The following is a 24780-nucleotide window of genomic DNA, read 5'->3' on the forward strand; positions in this document are numbered from 1 at the left end:
CCATGCCATGGCGTAGCCAGAAACCAGACTGAAACGGATCCAGGGTGTTGGTTTCATCCAGAATTGTTTGTACAATTTTTGGACATTCACAGATGAGATGTGACACCATTTCATCTTTTTCTTGGCAGAGTCGACATTTTCTGTTAGCACTAATTCTGTCTTCTTCTTCATCTGGTTGCTAAGACCACTCTGGGCGGTTCACAACAAAATAAACCGCAATAACACATTAAACAATAATCACATAAACATAACAATATAAAAATCAAATGGACATATCAATCCATTCAACTAAAAAGAACAACGTGTGAACAATTAATTAAAGCAAAATGAAAGAACAGATGTTTGTGACTTTTCATGAAATAATTAGGGTTTTTTTAATGAACAATCCTTAATTTTCTATTCTGAACCACAGGTTATATAAATTGCAACATATGATTTCTTTCTCTCTCCATTTTTTTCTGTTTCTTCAAGTGTGTGTGCGTGTGTGTGTGTGTGTGTGTGTAAATTTGTACTGGCATATACGTATCAATATAGAAAAGCACTATGTTCAAATGTTTTCACTTTTTAAAATTATGCCTACACGTTTGCTTTGCATTTTCCAGAATCTCACTTGTTTCAAGCTAGCAGTGGGAAAGCTTCCTTTCTGCAAAGGAAGCCAGGCAGAGCTAGGCCTAGCCAGACCACAAAGTTTTCTAGCTTAGGCCTTTCCCCCAGGTGAGCCACATTTAGCTTTCTATAGTCTTTCAGGCAGAACTTCCAGAATGGAAAGTTTATGGGGCTTGTACAGGTAAAGGTAAAGGTTCCCCTTGACATTTAGTCCAGTCGTGTCTGACTCTAGGGCGCGGTGCTCATCCCTGTTTCCAAGCCATAGACCCAGCGTTTGTCCGAAGTCAGTTTCCGTGGTCACGTGGCCAGCACGACTAGACACGGAACGCCGTTACCTTCATGCCATGGTGGTACCTATTGATCTACTTGCATTTACATGCTTTCAAACTGCTAGTTTGGCAGGAGCTGGGACAAGCGACAGGAGCTCACTCCGCCACGTGGATTCGATCTTACAACTGCTGGTCTTCTGACCCTGCAGCACAGAGGCTTCTGTGGTTTAACCCGCAGCGCCACGACGACTTGTAATGGATCCCAATTTCTTGAGAGAGAAAGGGTGTATTCTTTGTATCTCTCCAGTGTCATTTCAAGCTTCTGTAATAGCTACTGGTCACACACAGAACCTGGTTGCCATTTTGGCTGGGAGATTCTGGGTCCTGTAGCCCAAGTTTTTAACTCATGCAATACAGCCTGGAAAAGAATTTGCACACTTTTTAAGGATATTCCTTTTTATTTAAAAACAAAAAACAAAACACCTCCTACATGGTATCAAGCATTATCCAATACTTCTCCCATCACTGTAGGTCAACCACAAAACTATTGTTTCATCATCTAAATATAAACTGTTACCACCTTGGGAGGCAAATTAGAATCCGCTGAATGGAAAAGACAGCCCAATGTACACAAATACCTTTGAAATCGTTGGGACCTTGCCCTGAGGCTTCCACTGAGATCTTTGATTTTGTCCTCTGCCATGTCAACAAAACTCTACCCACCCTCCCAGAGAACAGCCTGCCGATGCTTTAACTGTGTCTACTCCGCAAGGACACTATTTTAATGAGTTTCTAAATTTAACTTTTCGGAAGCGAAGTTCACTGGTGACCTAGAATCTACTTCCCACGCAATCTCTTTCAATGGGCTTTTTCAGGACTCCTCTTTCAGCTGCTGTAGCTACTTTTAACGTGCTTGCATTTGTGTGGTTTAAAAAAAAAAAATCAGAATAATCATTTGCAACTAAAATGATGGTCACTGAGACATGCAGAGTACGGGGGGGGGGGGGGCTACACAGCCAGAAATTCAATTCCCCACCTGGGCCTTCTTGAGAGGGGCTGGACTTGATAATCCTTAGAATCCCTTCCAGCTTTAAAGTTCTAAGAAGAAATGGAACTGAGTGGTATACTGCATAGATTTCTGGGATTTGACATAGTGCATTTTTAATAAGAAGAATTATAATCATGGAACGCCAATCCCAACCCTTTCTAGGGTTTCCTAGTTATATACGGAACTAATTCACCACTTCCTTCTTCTGGAGGCCCTTTGAGACTGTGTCACCTGCCCAAGGCCACACATATTCCATTTATAGTAGCCCACTGATAGGGATATGAATCTTTTAATTATTCCCATATTCTGAAACTTTGCTAATACTGGGGGAGATTATGACAGTTTTGTGCAATTTTCTCCCTACTTCTGGCACATTTCTGCAAAAAATGAGAGAGAAGATATTACAAAATTGTCGTGCAAAATGTTTATGTTTTACAAGCCTTGTGTGTTGTTCAAAATTGTGTTTTACACAAAATGCATAAAGTGTTGCGCAAAATACGGGCGTTTTGACAACAACAAGCCCCCAAACATTCTCAGAGAACAGCCTGCCAGTACTTGAACTAGGTCTTCTCAACAAGAACACAATTTTAATGAGTTTCTCTACGTTACAGTTTTGGAAGCCAAAGTTTGAAAGGGCCCTTCAACTTGTTTACAAGGTGGATGAATAAGCTTTCAGAAGTGGCAATACACCAGTTTTGTTGGCTGGTCTGTAGGGGCCTAGAGTTCACAGAAATATTCCTCGAGATCTGCACAAATCCACAGTACAACAACTGGGAATACTTCTTGGTATGTCCCTCGCTTAACTATGCCACAGACGGCCACATATTAACTTTGTTCCAACCCTTCCTCCAACTAGAGATCTTGAGAACATCACACGGAAATTCTCTGGCAGAGAAACACAATTTAATTCTTCACGGTTGCTGTAATGTCAGCAATTATTCTTATGAGAGAAATAAAACATTGTTCTCATACAGGCTTTACCGTCTATTAATCACAATTGCAGTCTCCAAAGGCACAGAGGTCTGAGACATAGGTGATGCGCTGTAGGCCCAAGATAAACAGAAGCCGGGACAAAAACAGGGAGAGTTACGACCTGCTTAGAAACACCAGTGGCATTTATGACAGTAGCAAATTGTTGATATGCTCCAGTATCACTGCTGCTATCCGGGTTATTGCGACGTTCCCATCTTCAACATAGAAGAATGCCACAGAAGCATTGTGAAAGGCTGGATTCTGTTCTTGAATAGCAAAAGGCAACTACAGTAGGACCCCCTTATCCGTGGAATCATTATCCACCGTTTCACTTGTCCATGGTCTAAAAATATTAAAAGAAAAATCTCCAAAATATCTATTTTAATAAGGAAATCACCACAACTGGCCACTAGACAGAGCCAGTGATCATGTTACCTATAGTATTTGCATAGTGTTTGTTATAATCTGAGTTTATCCAAGGATCCAGGGCAGTGGTTTTATCCAGAAGGGCCAGAAGCTGGTCAGCCACCACCCTCTCTACCACTTTGCCAAGGAAAGAAACATTATCCAGCAGATAAGCGGAAGATGCCAAAGACTTGCTTCACATTCCCACACCTTAGAGTTAACGCAGAAACAGAACAGAACCAGGGAGGAACAAAACATCCTTTCTGCTCAAAGCTAAGCGCCTTCCAAGCAGCATATCGAAACCCTGCTTGTGGAACACATAGTCCTTTTCTTTAATAATCCCTTTCACCCCAACAAAAGAGATGAAAGGACCCACCACATGGCATCAAGCAGGCTTATCGCGCTATAGTCCTCAGAGGTGTCCAAGACAATGATGTCTCTCAGCAGACAGCCGAACATGGTGCCCAGATTTATTTTGTACCCTTATTAAACATTTACACCTGAAGAAGAGCAGACACCAATATTACTTTCTGAAATACTCACTGACAAAGGGAAGTGGGGTGGAACTGCTCCCCTTCCTTATTCGCACCACAGTGAAATCAGCAAAAGGTTAGACTCTTCAGGTTTGTTGACGTCAGGACGAAAAAGGACTGTGAGCCTCTCCTTATAAGTACAGTAAAGGTTCTCCTTGACACTGAGTCCAGTCGTGTCCGACTTTAGGGCGCGGTGCTCATCCCCGTCTCCAAGCCGTAAAGCCAGCGTTTGTCCGTAGACAAGTCCCGTGGTCACGTGGCCAGAGTGACTAGACACGGAACGCCGTTACCTTCCCACCGTGGTGGTACCTATTTCTCTACTCATATTTTTACATGCTTTCGAACTGCTAGGTTGGCAGGACCTGGGAGAAGTGACTCCGTCACGTGGATTCGATCTTACGACGGCTGGTCTTCTGACCTTGCAGCACAGAGGCTTCTGCGGTTTAACCCGCAGCGCCACCACGTCTCCCTATAGCTAATGCCAAATTCAACCCAAGGCTCTTTGAAATCTGAACATGTTTTTTTCCCATTCTTTAGCCAAGGTCAAACAAACTTGTGTTTGGATTCGTAGATAGCTAGAAGACTAGACAGCAGGCACAGCAACGGGTGAATGCTGCTCAGCATGCCATCACTCAAAAATGGCTTACCAGTGATGAGCAATTTTTAGAGAACCCTCAGAAAATACAACTGCCCCCTCCCCAGAGTTTTAAACTAACTCACAGTGCTGACTAAATTGGATGCGCTACATTGGGCTGATTTAAAATCCCACCTACTTAAGTGCAAATCACAGGGTGGGAATTACTGACCCAACAAAGCTAATTTAAGACCTTTACAATATCTCTAATCACATGGCTTTCTTTCAACCAGAGAAGGCAAAATATACTCGCCAGGTATGAAAAACATCCCTGCAATGTCCACACCACAGGTTGGTTTTAACTTGAAAACTTGCCATTGACAAGTATAGGTTAAAACAGTGGCAGAGAAGAAATGCCTTAACAGTCCAAAAGTGAGCCGTGGCCCCAAGAGGAAATACAGCCACAGAGCTAGAAACAATTGTAGCAAACAGCCCTGCCCTCACCTGTCCGTAACAACGATCCCCATCAAAAGCACATGACATGAATACTTTGTCGAGAGTATATCTGCTATACAGTGGTGCCTCACAAGACGAACGCCTCGCCGGACGAAAAAACCGCAAGACAAATGGGTTTTTTTTCCCCAATCGCTATGGTGCCTCACAAGACGGCTTCTTCTATGGCCATGCTTCACAAGATAATTTTTTTAAAGAGACCGATGCCTCACAAGACGAAAAAATTTCATTCGTCCTGCGAGGTTCCCATAGGAATGCATTGCAATGCATTCCTATGGGAAGCTGCTTTTCGCGGAATGAATTACATTCGTCTTGCGAGGCACCACTGTACTTTGAATGTTTGTACCTAAACATGTACTAGCATAAATATTTTAAGCTCATTCAAGAAAGCATATGGCTCCCTGAAGAGAACTGGTGGAAACTTAACAGAAGCCAGTGCTCTTCCTTTAACTTTGGATGAAAAGCTTAAGACAGGCCAAACTTAGTTTAGAAAGCTTGTCCATATACAGTGGTGCCTCGCTTAGCGATCTTAATCTGTGCAGCAAAAATCGCTGCTAAGCGATTTCATCACTAAGCGATTTTAAAAAGCCCATAAAAACGCAGTGAAACCTCTTCAACATGTTCCTATGGGCTTAAAACTAACCTTAAAGCGAAGATCCTCCATGGGGCGGCCATTTTTCGTGCCTCTAAAGTGAGGCAAAACAGCGGGCGGCCATTTTATTTACCCAGCTGCCATTTTGAAACCGCCGATCAGCTGGCCGAAAATGGGGGCTTTGCGATGATCGCTTCCCTGCGATCATCGCAAAGCGAATTTTCCCCATAGGGACCGTCGCAAAGTGATCATTCTTGCAATGGCAAAAAGTCCATCGCAAAGCGATTTCATCGCTATATGGAGCGATCGCTATGCGAGCCACCACTGTACAGCATAACATAACATAACAGCACATCCATATATAGTAACTGGTTACTCACAACCCAGTATAACACAACAGTATGACTGCTCCTATACCAGAGCAGTAAAGTAATGTTCTCACCGAGCTATCTTTATACAGAGAAAAAGCCTCTGTGCTGCCCAGAGTAGACCTTGGTCTAGATGGGCAGGGTAGAAATCTAGTAAAATAAAAATAATCTGTAATCAGCAACACCTGCAACTCAAACCTCGAACTCTGCCTGTTAACAGCAACAGGTGTATGCTTGCACCTTACATACAGTCTTCCTTACATATTTTACTTACATGAGTACATTTCATATGTTCAAGACTTTAATTTACAATACAGTGACCTGCTCCATTACAAATAATCTTGACACCCCTCCTAAATTTAAGTTCTGAACATTCCCGTTCTACTTGACAAAACTACATGGTTTTTCTTCCGGAAGTGGTTTTGTAAATAGGTCAGCAATATTGTCCTTACCACACCAAAATTTCACTTTTACTTTTCCCTCTTGAATAGCCTGCCTCACATCATAGTATTTTATACATACAGTGGTGCCTCACAAGACGAATTTAATTCGTTCCGCAGTTAATGTTGTCTTGCGAAAAATTTGTCTTGTGAAACGTGTTTTCCCATAGGGGTGCATTGAAATCTAATGAATGCATTCCTATGGGCAAAAAAAGTCATAAGAAAGTCAAATTTGGTTTACAAAGGGTTTATTAAGTGCTCTTTAAAGCCATACATATTGTGCAGGTGATTTTAAAAATTTCAATCAAAAAACTTTTAACTTTTTAAACATCATAGAAAAACATTTAAGAATCAGCAAACATGAGGCAGGAACAAAAAAAATGGAAAACATTCGTCTTTCGAAGCACAGCCATCAGAACATTTGTCTTGCGAGTCATCTGTCTTGCGAGTTTTTTTGTCCTGCGAGGCATTTGTCTTGCGAGGCACCACTGTATGTGTTTGCTTCTGCCTTTTACACCTGTATTCTGAGAGAAACTGATACATGCAGTATTGTATTCACAAAGGCTTTCATGGCCTGGATCTAATGGTTGTTGTGGGTTTTTCGGGCTCTTTGGCCGTGTTCTGAAGGTTGTTCTTCCTGACGTTTCGCCAGTCTCTCTGCGGCCGGCATCTTCAGAGGACAGGAGCAGCACTATCAGACACCTAAATCACTGAGCTATCCAACAACTATAAAGAGTCAGTAAGTTGCATCAAATGGGGAGAAACAGTAGGAAGTGTTTATACATATTTTCGGCTACAGTCTTCTCATGGGTACCATGAACAAAAGCTATGATGCATCACTATGTGTCTTTCAGCGGGAGCATATGGGGAAAACAATGTTCCAAAAGACTGGGTTAAATCACACAAATGGGTCACAATGCCTTCCTCCGTGTGGTAGAATATCCAGGGGAGGTTTGTGACATATGTATCACACGAGCGCTATCTAGCAAGGAGCAGCTGATGCAGGTTACGCTGTTTCCCAAGAAAAAGGGAACAGGGAGACAAGAAATCTGCTGGCTGGGGGGTTCTGAAACCCCAAAAGAGTAACTTTTCCTAGCAATGGGGTTTGCCATCTTAGCCTACCACAGAAAAGCGGTATGTGATGGCAGGAATGGTGCACATATGTATTTGATTGTCATCTATGAGTCCAATCTTGGGGAGGAAATACATACTCTCACCCTCCTCTCTTTATCTACATCCCTGATAGGTAGCTCACACTGACAGAGTGTGACTGGCACAGGGTTACTCATATGCCTTCTCTCTCAGAGCGGGACTGAAATTTGGATCTCCCATGTCCCAGTCCAATATTCTAACCATTGTACCATTCTGCCACTGCCAACCTTAAAAAGGGAAAGAGGAAAAGGAATCAAATACAGTGGGGTCTCTACTTAAGAACGTCCCTACTTAAGAACAATTCCACTTAAGAACAGCTCCATTTGCTAAATTTTGCTTCTACTTGAGAACAAAAATCCAGATAAGAACAGGGAAAAAAAACTTTCCTGCTCTTTTTTTAACCTTAGGTCATCTTAGGTTAAAAAAAGTTCTCCCCCTAGTGGTAGAGTACGTATTAACCAGCTTTGCATTAGTTCCTATGGGAACTAATGCTTCAATGTACGAACGCACCTCTACATAAAAAAAACAGCCAGAACGGATTAATTGGTTTTCAGTCCATTGCTTCAAAATTAGCTTCGTCAGAAGTGCTTTTAACACTGCTCCCTGACCTAAGGGGAAAAAAAGAAAAAAATCCCCCTCTAGTGGTAGAAGGCGGAATAGCAGCTTCCCATTAGTTTCTATGGACGGAAAAGAGCAGATACGGATTAAATGGTTTTCAATGCATTCCTATGGGAAATGCAGATTCTACATAAGAACTTTTCCACTTGAGAACCACCTTCCAATACGGATTAAGTTCTTAAGTAGAGACCCCACTGTATGTAAATACCTGGATACATTTAGCAGAAGCTACAGTGGACCCTCTACTTACAGAATTAATCCGTATTGGAACGGTGGCTGCAGGTCGAAAAGTCTGTAGGTCGAGGCTCCATTGACCTACAATGCATTGAAAAGCAATTAATCCGTAACTGGCCGTTCTTCTTCCGTTTTTGTTCAATTTTTTTTTCAGGTCTGTAGGCCGATTCTCCGGCTGCAAGTCGAACCTAAATCTTGTGGCCAGAGAAGTCTGTAACTTGTAAAGTCTGTAAGTGGAGCCGTCTGTAAGTCGAGGGTCCACTGTATTTTGCCAGGGCAACCATGACATCGATTTATCTTGATCCTAAGGGGGCAGGCAAACCTTTAAAATAATTTCAAGAACTGCAGATTTGACTTGCAATCGGAACGGTAGCTCAAGGGCCAAAGCTGTAATATGTCAACGGGACTGCATAAAATGGAACTTTCCAGAATGCGAAAGCCCCGGAATTTTCCAGAAGTAAAAGCAGACGGAGGTCAATATTGTCAGCTTCAGCAAGTCTGGGAAGTTAATGGCTCTGACTGTCATATCCTCAGTATTGCGAGGAAGGCCCAGGCCATGAAAAACTGCCTCACTCACTTCCTCCCTGCTTATACTTAACAATCCACTGCATTTGCCACATTATTAAAGAAACATTCTCAGCACTCTTGTAATAGTTTTTGGAGTGACACGGCACAATGTCAATAGCACCTTTTCATCTCTGCCTTTATTCCTCCAAGTAACTTCTGCTGAGCTTAAAATGGGGTACTTTCGGCTTCCTCCTCAACCCCATTAGCCCCGTCCAGGTCAATGAGCCTTGCAGTTACACCATATGGCCAGTAGGAGATGCTACAAGAGATGGCTTAATTGGAAAGAAAAAGGGGAAGAATCATCAAAGGGCTATAGGACACTGGTGTCTGATCATCACACACAGAGCAGCAGGGACACAAATCTCTACTTATTTCAATCTCACACTTAAGGAACAAAAAAAATTAAGAAGCTTAACTGGGTTTTAAATGTTGTTTTTTAATTATGTAAGCTGCCTTTGGCCCTTAAGGAAAAACTACCTAACTACAGTGGACCCTCTACTTACGGAATTAATCCATATTGGAACGGTGGCTGCAGGTCGAAAAGTCTGTAGGTTGAGTCTCCATTGACCTACAATGCATTGAAAACCGATTAATCCGTAACTGGCCGTTTTTGTTCCATTTTTGTTCCATTTTGGTTTTATTCCTGGTCTGTAAGTCGATTCTCCGGCTGCAAGTCGAACCTAAATTTTGCAGCCGGAGAAGTCTGTAACTCGAAAAGTCTGTAAGTCGAGCTATCTGTAAGTCGAGGGTCCACTGTAACTAACTAACTACTGTATACTTAGTTTTTTAGGCTTTAAATATTGTCTTCAAATGATGTAACCTGCTTTTGGCCCTTAAGGAGAAACTAACTAACTAACTAACTAACTAACTAACTAACTAACTAACTAACTAACTAACTAACTAACTAACTAACTAACTAACTAACTAACTAACTAACTAACTCATCAGAAGACTTCTTGTGTCCGTTTTCCATTTTGGTACCTTTAAACATTAAAACAAAATTGTTGTGTGCGCACGCCATAAAACTTGTATTTGACACAATTGCCTTGCACGTTGTCAAAACTCCTGTGTCAACTCAACTGAAAACTATAACATTTTTAACATGATATGCAAGATTTCAGGGAAGAGAGAGACAATTTCTGCACAATAACAAATTTGTGGTTTGCCAGTGCTGTTGTTAATAATAAAGTGGTGGTCTTTTTTACTGTTGCATAGTAGCAAAAAAAAATATTATGCACCAGTTACCTTTTGTTTTTATATCAACAACATTTATGTTTATTTATATTCTCAGCAGAGCACAATATAAATATTTAAATGAACAGAACAGGGTAATGAAATAAAATAACGGGCAGTGTGCCCGTGTGTGTGTGTCCTCTACTCCTGAAGGACTGGAAACAGCCGGCCCTTGATAACTTTTTGCAGATGCATGAGGGAGAAGTCTCATCAATAATTATCACCCATAACTAGGAGCTTCATGAATAAAGACACTAAACCAATCATGTAAGCAGAATTTAAAAACATCACTTTTCAGATTTGGGGAGCTGTGGTCAATTAAGTAACTTTTCCAAGTTATCGCCCTCAGCTAGACGGATGCCACTGCTTTATTCTATACAGTGGTGCCTCGCTAGACAGTTAACCCGCATGACAGTTTTTCGCTAGACATTGACTTTTTGCAATCGCTATAGCGATTCGCAAAACAGTGATTTCTATGGGGGAATTTCGCTGGACAATGTTTGGTCCCTGCTTCGCAAACCAATTTTCGCTACATGACAATTTTGACAGCTCCCTCCGCGCTCACAAAACAGGTGTTTTCAGGACCTAAGCTTTGCAAGACAGGGATTTAAACAGCTGATCGGCGGTTCGCAAAGCAGCTTTCCTATGGGCGGTCTTTACTAGACAACGACAATTCTTCCCCATTGGAATGCATTAAACAGGTTTCAATGCATTCCAATGGGGAAATGCTTTTCGCTAGACAATGATTTCACTGAACAGCGATTTCAGTGGAACGGATTATCATCGTCTAGTGAGGTATCACTGTATTCTATACACAGCACGACTCTACGCTTGTTTCTCTTTGTTTCAGTTGCCAAGTTCTGCTCTGTTTTACTAGGCACAATGACATTCAGGTTCTTCCCGAGGCAAACAAGGACAACAGAGCATCCTGCAGTCCTCCTCTGAAGCTCTCCTCCTCCTCCTGCTACTCCTGTTTATTCTTCTAGGGTAAGAATGAGGAAGAAGAAACATTTATCAAGACGACACATCGTGGTTTCCAGCAATTCAGACATCCAGATATAGACATGTGAGCAAACAACAGTTTCACAGAAGGCCCATCAGCTTTCTGACATGATCCTGTAATGCAGCAGAAATAAAGCAGCTCAATACCTTTCTGCAGACATGGCAAAAACATCACGGGGCGACGAAAGAAAATCAACGACGAGAATCAACAATCATTCCTGGGTTTATGGAGCATTCGTTACACCAACATCAATTCGGGTACAAGAAAACATGTGAGGCACGGAAATGAAATAATATATTTGCATGACACATATATTTGACACACGTATATGTGTCATATATTTGCATGACACATATACATGATATAACTAGAAATATTGTGGTAAAAGACATGTTCTGGAAATAGAGAGCAGGCAACAATGGAAGGAGTGCAAGCACCGTCCAAACTTAGTCTGAATAATCTTGCATCATTTTGACTTCCACCTAGTAGGTTGGAATTACAGATGGGTAGGAATGTCAACTTCCACATTTTATTAGACTCCAGCTCCTAAATGTCCTGGCCATGCGTGAGCTATTCATCCACCAATATCAGGAGCACCAGTCAAGAAAGGTTATGGGTTTACTTAATTCTTACTTTTAACTGTAATTTCGAAAGTGCATTTGAGTTTTATTTGCAACCTGATGTGCTGCAGGTCTCTGTGTGACTGGAAGAAGTTTTTCTGGGCTGAGCTGATTTTATATCAGCCATCCAGAGTGGTAGAATATACCAGATGGGTGGGGTATAAATCAAATAAATAAAATAAAATAAATTATATCTATCCAGCACTACCCAATCATCCCTTCCATCTCTCTCCTCGATTTGTAGGAGTCGTTGGCTTGCTGTTGATCTGTTCACTTTGGTTGCTAAGTATGTGTGCAGTAAAGAAAGCAGCATGCACAAATCTAATTTCAAGCAGCTGTAAGAAATGTTTTTATCCCTTCTCCTACAACTGTCTCAGAGTGAGTTAGGGAGACTTTAAGAGCCAGTTAATGAGAAAAAGGTTGGATTCTGGGGAACTTGTAGCCTATCTTCCTCTGTGTATTTCTACTGTGTAGCAGCAACAACAACAACAACAACAACAACAAGCAACCAGAAATTCAAAACACTGCAACAGAGTGATTACTTCTCCAAGCTCTGTCTGGAAGGCCAAAGATCTCTTCCTCCGGATCAGACAAGGATAGCACAAAAACCATGACCAAGGGGTGCCCCACTCCAGAGCTGTGATCCAAAAAGTAACTTTTCCAAACTTTTCCAAGTGCTAATTTAACCACTTCTTCTCCATTATCCTACCTTAAAGCCTGCTTAGGAAATGAGCAGTCTGGTGCAGCAGAAATGGTTAATATCTTAATACCCAGATATAGTTTGACTACAACTTCCATCATCCTTCACCGTTGCCAAAGCTGTTTGAGATTCACAGAGATGCCATTCAAAAACATCTATACGTTCTCTATATCCATAACAGAGTCACAAGCTTTCACATAAAAATACTATTTAAAAGCCCCAGAGTTTCCTGGGGAGAAGAAATGTTATCAAAGTAATTCTTTCAGGAAGACACATTCTCTGACAAACCAAACTTTCTCTTTAGAGAAAGAGATTGTTCTGACATAGAATTATATCAGGATTACCTAGAGCATTACACACACGCACAAAAGGGACTGTAACAGAATCAAAAATATGTTAAGAAAAATGTGTATTTCCCACTACTGTTTTCCTTTCAGGCAGGTAAAGCAAAATCAGATTTGTAGAGTCGCTGTTTGTCTCTCTGTGACCAATGAAAAACCAAAAGCGAGCTAATTTGCAAAATGAGGAGTAAGGCTAGCTCGCTAGCTAATATATTCAAAGGTCTTTTATCACTTCAGGCCATTCTGTTTCTAATGACATGTTAACTGTACTACTTGGTTTGGCCCTCAGGTTCTTGTACAGCATAAACATCTCCCTCACACAGACATTTCCACGGAAGCATAACTGTGAGTTTCTTGAAAGCTGGGAATGTGGAATACAGTGATGCCTCGCAAGATGAAATTAGTTCCACAAGTCGTGTTGTATTGTGAAAATTTCGTCTTGCGAAGCGCGATACTAACAGTTGTGCAATTTTAAACAAACCAAAAAAAGAGGAAAAAATCATCTTGTGAAGCACGGCCATAGAAAAATTCGTCTTGCCAGTCACCAAAAAAAATGGTAAAACACTTTCGTCTTGCGAGTTTTTCGTTGTGTGAGGCATTCGTCTTGCGAGGCATCACTGTAGAATAAAAATGCCCATAGAACATGAACCTGCTTATGGAGCACATGGCTTTTTCTAGGATTTCAAGACAAAAAGGGTTCCCCTTTTATTTGATTCTCACAGAAACTATCTGATATAGATTCAACATAAAAATAACAGTTGGCCCGGAATGACTCACCATGCTTTAAGGCACAGTGGAGATCTGAATCCAGGTCTCCGCTGTCCACATCTGAAATGCTGACCCATATCCTACATCTTTATTTTAAGATACGCAAAGGGCTTCCAGAAACCAGGTAAAATGTCTTGAGGGCCGGGACATCTCCTTCCCAAGCCACTCGTTGCCCCTCTCTGAGCTAACCAGTGTGCTCGAAATGTTTCCTGCTCTTAAATTCTTCTCCCCTGCACGCAATGCAGCCGAAGATGCATCTTCAAACTGCTAAGCCCGACCCTTCCATTTCATGCATGAAACCACACTTTATCATGGTAAATTGAACAGAATCTTTTATTCAGCTGACCTCAGCTTCTGCACTCTGCAGATTTTCTCCCCTGAGATTAAAAATAAAACAAAACCACCTTCAAATTCTTGAGGTAAGGGCTCCCCCCCCCTCCCCATTTCCTTCTTTTTTCCCCCCAGTGAAATCTTGATGGGTCACGCTAACTATTTCATCAAAAGCGTGGATTTTTTTAAAAAAAAATCTTCCCACCACAGACCTACATGGAGAGTTGCACTCCAATCAATTTTAAAGAGGACCCTCAGCAAATCCATGGCTTGCTCGTGATGGAAGTCACCGTCCCACATACGTCATGATCCACCAACTATCTAGCCGAAAGGTAAAGGTTTAGGAGGCAGGAACATCTTTCTTCGCTATTGTGACAAAGTTCAAATCTCACAACTGATCCAAATCAGACACTGGAGAGTTATTCTTAGAAATTATTTATAATGATACTTCCCAAGCCAAGCCAAAGCAGTTACTAACGATTATAATTACAGCGTTTCAAAAACGATACTGTACTTTCCCATTTTTTCAAACTAACAGATGCGTCTTCAGTTTCTTAAGAAAAATCTGAATTCTACAAACCTGAGAGAGAAAACACACACCATTTCCATCTACCTTGTTATCACCTCAACGCTCATATCAGAACACAAAGTCCAGCACAAGCCAATGGTTGATAATCCTCTTCCACCATTTAGGAACACCACACTAAACAGTAACTAAAAAGTAACTCCAAGTTACTTTTAGTTATTGCAAATGCAGTCATTATTTTAGTAGTTAGTTACTGCAAATGTAACTTTATTGGTTACCACAAAAAGCCCAGGAATATTATTCTAAATTACACTCGCATTGATCCACAGTTGTTTGGGAAGTGAATTAATTGCAAATAACGTGTTATTTGTAAGTTGTTTCTGTCTTGCTCTGACCCAATCTATCTTCATTTATCCCTCCTCTACTCCGACTGACAGCTGCTCTGTAAACACTTAGACCTTTCTTCACTCCACAGCCTAAAGTTCTTTGAATGGCATACACCAAGAATCCAACCCAGGACCTTAAGAGGTATCTTTTTTTCCACTCAGCTAACAGCTATTCTCCCAGAAATCCTCTTTCTCATCATTAGAGAATACTCGCTTCATGAGATCCTGAGGTAGTGCAGCATTTGCCCCAAAATTATCATTTGGATGAGAGATTATCCGTAAATCAAAGATGCGTTTAACCTTCTGGCCCTGAATTCTTTCTCCTCTTGCAGCATTTTACAAATTATTCAAGGAAGCTTCACAACCTCCTGCTTCCAAAAGATTACTGAGTTTGGGAGGGGGAGGGGGTATAATCGTCAAGAATCATCCTTTTTTTTTTAATGGACGGAAAGCCTCAATCTGTTTTCTGAACTGTGGCAAATTGCTTTTCAGATTCTGGTTGAAACATACCCACTTTGTTCGACAGCTGAAAACACTGGAACATCCATCAGGAACAAGGGGGGTGGCATCCATGAACTGTACACCGTCCTGCCAGAACTGACTTTTCTCCACGTACATTTGCTAAAACAGACCACACTGTTGCTTTGACAACCCAGTAACTAAGAACATGTCTGCAATGAGCTTGATGGGGGGGGGGCAGGAGGCGGGGTTAGGTCCGACCCTGAAGAAATCAGTTCACAACAGGTCACAGAGATGAGACACTCAGGATATGTAAATTGTTGATATAAACAATAATGCACATTTGATGAGCAGAATAAACCACGTTTTTGCTCAACCGTATCCTACCTCCATTCTCGATGTTAGTCCCGAACAGGGTTGAGCAGCTGTGTAAGGTTCTGCTGTATAAAAAACAAGAAAAGATTAAATAGGATCTTGTCCACAAGAGTCCAGAGGCGGATTTCCAGCTGTAGAACATGGGGGCCTCCATGTGAACAAGTTCTCTGTGTTACACGGAGGCCACAGATCTTGATGTTTCAGTCAACGATTGGCTGTCTCGTCTTTCATTTGTGAACAGGAATGTCAAGGTATGTAATTTCCTTCTTGCTATCATTTACGGCAGTGGTCCCCAACCTTGGGCCTCCAGATGTTCTTGGACTACAACTCCCAGAAGCCTTCACCACCACCTCTGCTAGCCAGGATTTCTGGGAGTTGAAGTCCAAGAACATCTGGAGGCCCAAGGTAGGAGACCGCTGATCTACGGCACTGGTTTCTAACCTTGGCTCCTTGGACTACAATTCCCAGGAATCCTAGCCAGTACAGCTCGTGGTGAAGGCTTCTCGGGGTTTTAGTCCAAGAACATCTGGGGACCCAGGGTTGGGAATCATTGATCTATCTCTTCCTGATTCTTGAGATTATGGAGCTCCTTGTTTATGCCCTGGTGGTTGCTAACCTGGACTACTGTCAAAACCTTTGGATGGGTCTTCCTTCTTTCCTTCAAAAGAAATGTGACTGATTCAATATCTAATGTGTGGCTTTGTGTTATGCTTAGCTCCCAAGAAAGGCTCCGCTGAAATGCGTTGAGCCAGAGCTTTTTAACTACCCATTTTTAAAATACAGAATAAAGAACTTGATTCTATTTTCTACATCCTGAGACATTGTTTCTCATTTATAATCTGGACGTGGATGTACTAGTTCCTTTTGTTTTGTTTTATCATTATTATCACACCATGATGAAGTTGTCATGTCATGTCGCTTCAGGAGCTCTCCCATACATCCACACCAAAACGTAGGTACAAATATATGTATGATATATTTCTAAAAAATCAAACAGCACTTCAAACAACTCTCCTCCAGAACCCAGGGGAATGGGCTTAATCACTCAAAAAGTTTATTAACGAGTGTGGCTAACAGATATGACAAAAACTGAAACAGTAGTAGGTTGCAATCAGAGTAGGCCCCTTCAATCTGCCTGGGGAATTCTTGTGTGTTTTGGAGGTGCAGTCCAAATATTGTTTCTGATCATGGGGCATTCTTGGCAAAGATACTGGAGTGGAATTGCCGGTTCCTACCCCAGGTGGATTGCGTTTAGTCAGAACTCTCCACTATGACCTGTCCGTCTTGGGTGGCCCTGCACGGCATAGCCCATAGCTTCTCTGAGTTACTCAAGCCCCCTCGCCACGACAAGGCAGCAAAGAGTCGGACACGACTAAACGACTGAACAAACAAACAAAGTCCAAATATACACAAATTTGCACACTCCTAATTAGAGATTAAGTAAAGATTCCCCTTGACATTTAGTCCAGTCATGTCCGACTCTAAGGCACGGTGCTCATCCCCATCTCCAAGCTGTAGAGCCAGTGTTTGTCCATAGACAGTTTCCGTGGTCACGTGGCCAGTGCAACTAGATGCGGAACGCCGTTACCTTCCCACTGTGGTAGTACCTATTTATCTACTCACATTTTTACATCCTTTTGAACTGGTAGGTTGGCGGGAGATGGGACAAGTGACGGGAGCTCACTCCGTCATGTGGATTCGATCTTACGACTGCTGGTCTTTTGACCTTGCAGCACAGAGGCTTCTGCGGTTTAACCCTTAGCGCAAATATCCCCGTGCAGCTGGACTTAGCGAGGGTCCAGCCCCTGGGGCTGGACCATCCACTCACATGTCCGCCGGCGGCAGCCTTACTCATCCTTTCAATCATTCCCAGAGCATCCCTCTCTTCCCACTCAGCTAGCCACTACAGGCAGGAAGAGGGAGGACAAGTCTCCCTGCATGGCTGGCCAGTCGAGCAGGAAGAGAGTGGAGCTCTGTGTGAGTGGACGGTCCGGCCCCAGGGGGCAGATCCTCATTAGGTCTAGCTGCATGGGGATATTCGTATTCATATACGAATACCCCCATCTCTACTCCTAATTCTAACCATAGAGGAGAGGAAGTTCAGGGTTTGAGGGCCTATTTCCAGAACAGCTGGGCTTCAGCTCTTTTTCAGGGACCTTTCATTAGCAGTGCCCTGGGGTTAGAAGCATCTGCAGAGATGCCTATGCCTGTAAGGAGCTTACCGCCCTTTCCACGGACCTCTTCGTCCCACAAGCCATAGCTGGGATATAGAAAAAGGACAGAAATCTCCCCCTTCCTCTATGCTCTTCCACTGAACAATTGTACACAGGGAGAGGGTCAATCTTCATGTCATCTGCAGTCCTGCTATAACCCTGACTACACTTCACCAGACGTTGAGTCATAAACTGCGGTTTACCAACATTCAGCTGTTGTTCAGCTCAGTATGGTTGTCCATTTCAAATACAGACACCTGCCTTTTTCTTCTCTCTCCCAGACAATTCTGCCCCCCATGATTTGTGGCACAGTGTACTAGGATGCCCTGTTACCTAAAGTAGACTATGAAGGGGAGCTGGAAGATGGGAGCCAGGATGGAAGAGGGAAGAGAAAATGCAGCTTTTATCCCCTGTTGCACTGGGATATTTCAAGACAGCTGAAATGTTCTCTGGCTTTCCAGTGGGCAACCCTACTGGCTTAGCCATAAAGCTCCTCGGGTGGGCCCCAGGGCAAAGAACTCTCTTGCAGCCTAGCTGACTTGATGGTGAGGATCAAAGGGGATCAGGACACTCTTGAGCTTCCTTGAAGAAGAGTTGAATACAAATACAATACGTTGGAAGAATGCTGTACAATAGATACCCAACAGGACAGATTTTGGGGGACTTACACATTACAACCTGCACACACATATGTATTCCTGCGTTGAGCAGGGGGTTGGACTTGATGGCCTTGTAGGCCCCTTCCAACTTCACTTTTCTATGATTTCTATGACTCTATATCCCTTAGAAGTTCTTTTTTGGACTACAACTCCTAATATATGCAAGCCAGGATGCCTCCCCCACAGAAGGGACATTTCTAATCCTTGGGACACATGCCCAATGGGAATGAGGGGAGGAAGTACCAGCCGGTTTCATTCAATAAACCTCTTCCAACCCATTTCCATATCAAGCTGTGCTTCCTCCTCCTCTTCTTCTTTTTTAAAAAAGTCATTACTTGTAAATTCACACCCAATTCACATCTGACTGCATTCTGCTCTAAAATACACTTCATATGCATTTTGACTGATTGTTATTTATATCAAGATGCATGTCACAACATTGAGAGACAAGGAAAAATGGAAAAGTAATGATCTGGAAAGCAGAGATCAGCTCGGTTCGCTTAAAAATGTGGACTGAACACAATCTTCCAGCACCCCTCCTGGTGACATTGGATACAATTTCATTTCACATTCAAAGTTGCATGGAAAAGGGCACACACACACACACACACACACACCCCAGGATTTGTCCTGGGAAGAGATTAACTCCGTATATGGAAATGGCAATGTGTGAAACCGCCACCTTTCCTGCCTCTTGCATTTCAGGTTATCCATTTTTGACCGGCTACATGAGCACCAGGAAGCAGCTTCTAGATACCGGATAAACTGCTGTGTATGCATCTCCTTTCAGATAAAATTTCACTTATTTGCAAAGGTGTGCTAAGCAGCATGCGGCCAATAGAAGCTGCCCTGGGTTCTTAAATGTCACCCCGCCCTTCACCCACGCTTCCCCCTTTAAGAGCCATCGCTCTTTGGTTGCATCTATTTCTGTTTCGATTTCTAACCCATTGGTTCCCAAAGGCTCAGAAGCGGTAGAATGGCAATTAAATCTCGTAGCACAACAGATTAAAACGACCTGTTCATTTCTTAATCGCAGATTTTAAATTTCAAGCCAAACAACGCCTTACGATGGTTGCTCAAAGTTAGTCCGCTCTGGGGTTGATTGTCTCAAGTCAGGCTGAACAACATTTCTTAAAAGGATCGTGTTCAATTCAAAGGCGGGGACCAAAGGAAGCAGTGAAATCAGGAAGTCTTTGTCAAGGGACTCACACTTTTGAAACGACAGGAGCAGCCTGCTTAATATTTTGGCGGCAACAAAATCTTTGGAGCAATGCTGCTACCATTAGCCCTGCCCATCAGTTTGTCTTGGAAGAAAACGATATCATAAGGTGGCATGCGTCCTCCAAAAAAAAATTTCTCTCACTACAATGTTACATCTTGAAGTCACCTTTTTCCACATCATCCCCACGAGCACCGTCGTGACATCTCGACATGCGGATGTTCCTCATCACAGTCCTCACTGTCAGGTCTCCAAGGACAGTTCAGAAATGTCGGCAGGTATATTAAACTACATAAGTAGTTCCAGGAGTTGCAGTGGACAATCGTGATGCCATTACCTTGATCCATCAGTCTTCCATACCCTGGGGAACACACACACACACACACACACACACACACACACACACAAACACACAGAGCACCATAAGGACCCCTGTTAGATGTTCCCTGAATGGACAGACCAACACAGGCAGCCATTCATATTCATATATAAACATCTGTAAGTCATAAGACGGGGACGTGGTGGCGCTGCGGGTTAGACCGCAGAAGCCTCTGTGCTGTAAGGTCTGTAGATCTTCAGCTGTAAGATCAAATCCACACGACGGAGTGAGCGCCCGTCGCTTGTCCCAGCTCCCGCCAACCTAGCGGTTCGAAAGCATGCAAATGTGAGTAGATAAATAGGGACCACCTCGGTGGGAAGGTAACAGCGTTCCGTGTCTAAGTCGCACTGGCCATGTGACCACAGAAGATTGTCTTCGGACAAACGGTGGCTCTATGGCTTGGAAACGGGGATGAGCACCGCCCCCTAGGGTCAAACACGACTGGACAAAAATGGTCAAGGGGAATCTTTACCTTTACCTTTAAGTCATAAGAACATAGGAGGTTGTCTTATACAGAGTCACATCTTTGGTAAACCTAGTCGAAGTAGCATCACTCTGTTGGCAGGTTCAACCAAGCTCAACCCTCCCGAGCTTCAAAATTCAGACAAGAGCAGATTTATTCAAGTAAGTGCTTCCCCCTCCTTGGTTTCTCCCCTTTGCCATTTTTCTCAGTTGTTTGACAGCAAACTGGATCGCAACATTTGTGCAAAATGTGCGTTTTGACACCCAGAGACATTGTAGCTTGGTTATAAGCAGAAGGCAAAAGGTAGCTCAACCAGGCTGAGCTCAAAAGAAGACATTAAAAGAGAGCCCATCATTAGAACTGAAAGCATGTTAATGTTGGAGAGAAGTGACTGAGGCAGTCTTTCTGGGTTTCCGAAAGCATCTGTCAAAGAAATCCCTCTGCTTAAGACCTGAAGACCAACCATCATTCGTTCGTTCGTTCGTTCGTTCGTTCGTTCGTTCGAATATATATAATCACATAGTGCACATCACTCTCTCTCCATTGTTTACAACAGTAAATTGAGTCAAATAATGCACAACACGATGGAAAGAACGTTTCGTATTTCTGATAGTTCTGGGGTTTGAAGGTTTTGTTTCTCGGTCGCAAACTTCCCCATAGTGGCTTGCTGCTAGATGAGCAGTATATGAATGTAATCAATCAATCAATAAAATAAACATACAATTTATATCGACAAATAATTAGTCTCCTGCTACAAACAGACCCAACCTTAAATAAACAGTTAAGTAGCTTTACATCCCATGTCAATGTTAATAAAATCTGCTTTTAAAAGTTCAGTTTTCTCCTGTTGCTCAAAAAACCTGGAGGAAACCAACCTGCTGAACCTTCTATCTAAAGAGGCAGAAGCAATGCTGAGAAAGCATGGTTTTTTAATGCTCACTCTTTTGGCCTCCTTCAGCGAGATATACAGTAGGACCTCTCTATCCACGGAACCAGTATCCACTGATTCATTTATCTGCTGCCTGAAAATAATTAAAAAAACCCTAAGAAATACATATTTATACTTATATCCAAGGTGTATCTATCATAACTAACCACTTGAGGGTACCAGAGACCAGGCAATGTATAGTGTTCAATACTTCTGCAATACAGTGTTGACTTTGCAAGACCAGAGTGGGGCTGGTAATCATCATAATACCTTCTGGAGGTCTTTAATCACTGTGTTTGCCAAGACACAGCCTGACACCACATAAGCACAGCAAAACATTCTAGTGATGGCCAGAAATATCAAAAGCAAGGCGTCCCAATCTCTCGTTCCCCTCCCCTCCCCAAATATACTGATTTCAAATTCCTTCTGCAAGTAGCTTCCAATGTAACTTTCACATATTGTGAAAGGAACCGTAAGTAATCGTTCTCTGCAAAGCTATTTTGGACACAAGCAAAATGTGCATTGTTGTCTTCAGCCTGATGGCTCGTTCTGATTATGCTTAGCTGCACTTCCCTAAGCTTTTAAGCAGCTATACAATAGCAAGCAAACAATGCTGCGCCCGCCATGTGGAATCTCCGCTGTGCTCTAACTTATAATCTTACAAACCACCGCAGGTCAGCCTTCTTTAATGAGCGCCTAAATAGCTGGAGTTGGACCTCGAGTCGTTTTTCAACGTCGTTTTGCTGAGAAAATTAAAAAAACTGTTTGAAAACTGCTTCAACCGAGAGGGTATCCCCATGGCATCTGGGCACACAGACGGGTATGTCTGGTGGGGACACGGGAGAGGGTCTTCTCTGTGGCTGCTCCCAGACTCTGGAACTCCCTCCCACTAGAGGCCAGGGTGGCGCCATTTTTGCTGTCTTTCCACAAGCAGGCGAAGAAGACCTTTCTCTTCAGGCCGGCTTTCTCTTAGTGATTGGCTGTCTAAGAGTGGACTACTGTGTTTCTGTTTTTAGTACTGGTTTTTACTACTAGTTACTAACATTACAATTGTGTAATTCTTTTTTAACACTGTAATAATTTATTGTGCTTGATGGCCTGTAATGCTGGATAGCTTGGTCGTTTAGGTCTCTGGCTGCAGAGCTACAGGTTGGTAGTTCAATTCCCCACTGTCCCTCCTTCAGAGGGGCTGGACTTGATGAACCATAGGTTCCCTTCCATCTCTACAGTTCAAAGGTGGTTGTTGTTGTTGTTTGTTGTTATTCAAAAATGCCAGGCACAGTCAATCAAAATTATAAATACAGTACATTGACTAGTATTATGTAACAGATAAAAGTTTTAACCAAAAACCTAAGTATCTGTTAAATATCAGTGCAGTGTGTATGCTGTTCCTAATACTGCCATTTTTTGTAGCTTTGATGGTGTGATTTCTGAGATCTGCAACTGCTTACAGTGCTGTGTGAAATGTCTTGATATTGTTCCCAAAGCCCCAATGACTATGGGGACCACTGAAGTTGTTTCTTCCAGAAGTGAGATGTTTCAATGGTCTGGTCTCTGTGCTGTTAGTTTTTCGAATTCTTTCTTTTCGACTCTGGCATCCCCTGGAATTGCAATGCCAATGATCCAGATCTTTCTTCATTCTACTACTACTATGTCAGGTGTGTTATAATCAAGGTGTTTGTCCATTTGGATCCGGAAATCCCACAAGATCTTGACTTCCTCATTTTCTGACACCTTCTCTACCTCATGTTGCCATGGGTTTTTGGAGGCTGGCAAGTTATATTTTTTTGCACAATACTGTATTTTTTGCACTAATTTTGCCACCCTGTCCTGTCTAATCTTGTAATCTGTTTGTGCAATCTTTGGACAAACATATTCACAGACAGTCACAGACGAGGTGTGACACAGTTTCACCTTTATCATCATCATCATAGATCACAAGTCCCATCTGTTAAGGCAATGGTTCCCAATTTTTGTTCCTCCATATGTATTATCAAAACTGATGCACAACAATCATGATTTGTGGCTTTATCTCCCATTACAACGAGCCACTCCTTTCTAATGTCTTCACCATGTTTTGAGGGCGTGAATTCCATAGTGTCATGCAACAGTTCTATGCATATGGTCGGATACCACTTCACATTGGTATCTGCATGCAATGTGGATCACACCATGGACAACTTTGTGGTTGGGACTCCTTTTAAGAGTATGAAAAAAGCTTCACTGGGCCATCAGGCCAAATGTCCATCAAGTCCAGTCTCCTACTGCAACAATGGTTGAAAAGATGCACCCAAGGAAGGTCACAACTATGAGACAGAGGGCTATTCTTGAAAGAATGAAGAAAAGCAACTACTCCTAGGTCCATAAAGCGCCCAGGTTGAAGGTATCTGCCTTACCTTCCCACCCATTAGTTTTGGTCTTGCTTTCTAAAGATATGGAAAGAAAGAAAACACTCGAGCACAGAACTGAGTCATATCCATCTTTCCTCCACTTACAAAAGAACAACGGGAGAGCCTCCACCAAGTTTTTCATAAGAGAGACCTTCCGCCCAAGCGCATTTTCAATTTAGCCTGCTCGTCACAGGCGCTGATTATGTTCCAAAGTGCTGTAATTTCCTTTTTAAAATGAATATTTCTGAATGTACCAGTAAATACACATGCTGACCTTTGAAAGCACCAGACACCTGAACTGGGAGTGCCAGCAGCATTCACGATTATAGTTGATACAGTAAAGCTAACTTCCTTCTCTCTCTCTCTCTCTCTCTCTCTCTCTCTCTCTCTCTTTTTTTTTTCCTAATCAACGTTGGCATTGCTCAACAGAAGCCGAAGCAATTAGAAACCACGCAGAAATGTATGCAGAGAAAAAATTGCAATGATTTTTCCTACTTTGGAGGTGGGGGCGGGGAAGGACCACAATCCGGTTCCACACAAAGGACATTAAAGGTCAGCCCTTCAGTGAGGCAAAGCAAAATAATCAGAATCATGAATGATGAATGAGCTCTTAATTATTAATAACGGTTCGATAGGTGGCCATTAAAAAGTTTCAGAAACCAGAGAGCATCTTCCATCCCAAATCTAGGATCCAAAAATTAAGACATAACTATATTTTTTTTGAATCATACTGCGGTCCGGCCATTTTTTGAATCACACTGCGGTCCGGCCGTTTTTTGAATCGCACTGCGGTCCGGCCGTGGCTCTCCAGGGAAGTGCAATCCCCTAAAGGCATTCAGTCTCTCCCTTGTAAGGTCAAAGGGCTCACAGATCACACCTGACTCGTTGTCATGCTAA

At 42.5% G+C, this 24780-nt stretch overlaps 1 protein-coding gene across 7 annotated transcripts in view; it reads right to left on the minus strand.

The window, feature by feature from the left end:
• The window catches only part of CCDC85A (coiled-coil domain containing 85A), a 161261-nt gene that overhangs the window by 83513 nt on the left and 52968 nt on the right, over positions 1-24780 (minus strand). The window contains exon 3 of one of the 7 annotated variants that reach the window (XM_072987110.2): positions 15645-15697. The exons of 4 other annotated variants lie outside the window; for them this stretch is intronic. In XM_072987110.2, coding sequence (XP_072843211.2) covers positions 15645-15697 — 53 coding nt within the window. Of the gene's footprint in view, positions 1-15493; positions 15698-24780 lie in introns of those variants that run through there. 2 more of the 7 variants (XM_078382214.1, XM_078382216.1) reach the window with 2 other exon arrangements.

The sequence above is a fragment of the Pogona vitticeps genome, chromosome 1 (assembly GCF_051106095.1).
Source record: "Pogona vitticeps strain Pit_001003342236 chromosome 1, PviZW2.1, whole genome shotgun sequence".
Classification (NCBI taxonomy): Eukaryota; Metazoa; Chordata; class Lepidosauria; order Squamata; family Agamidae; genus Pogona; species Pogona vitticeps.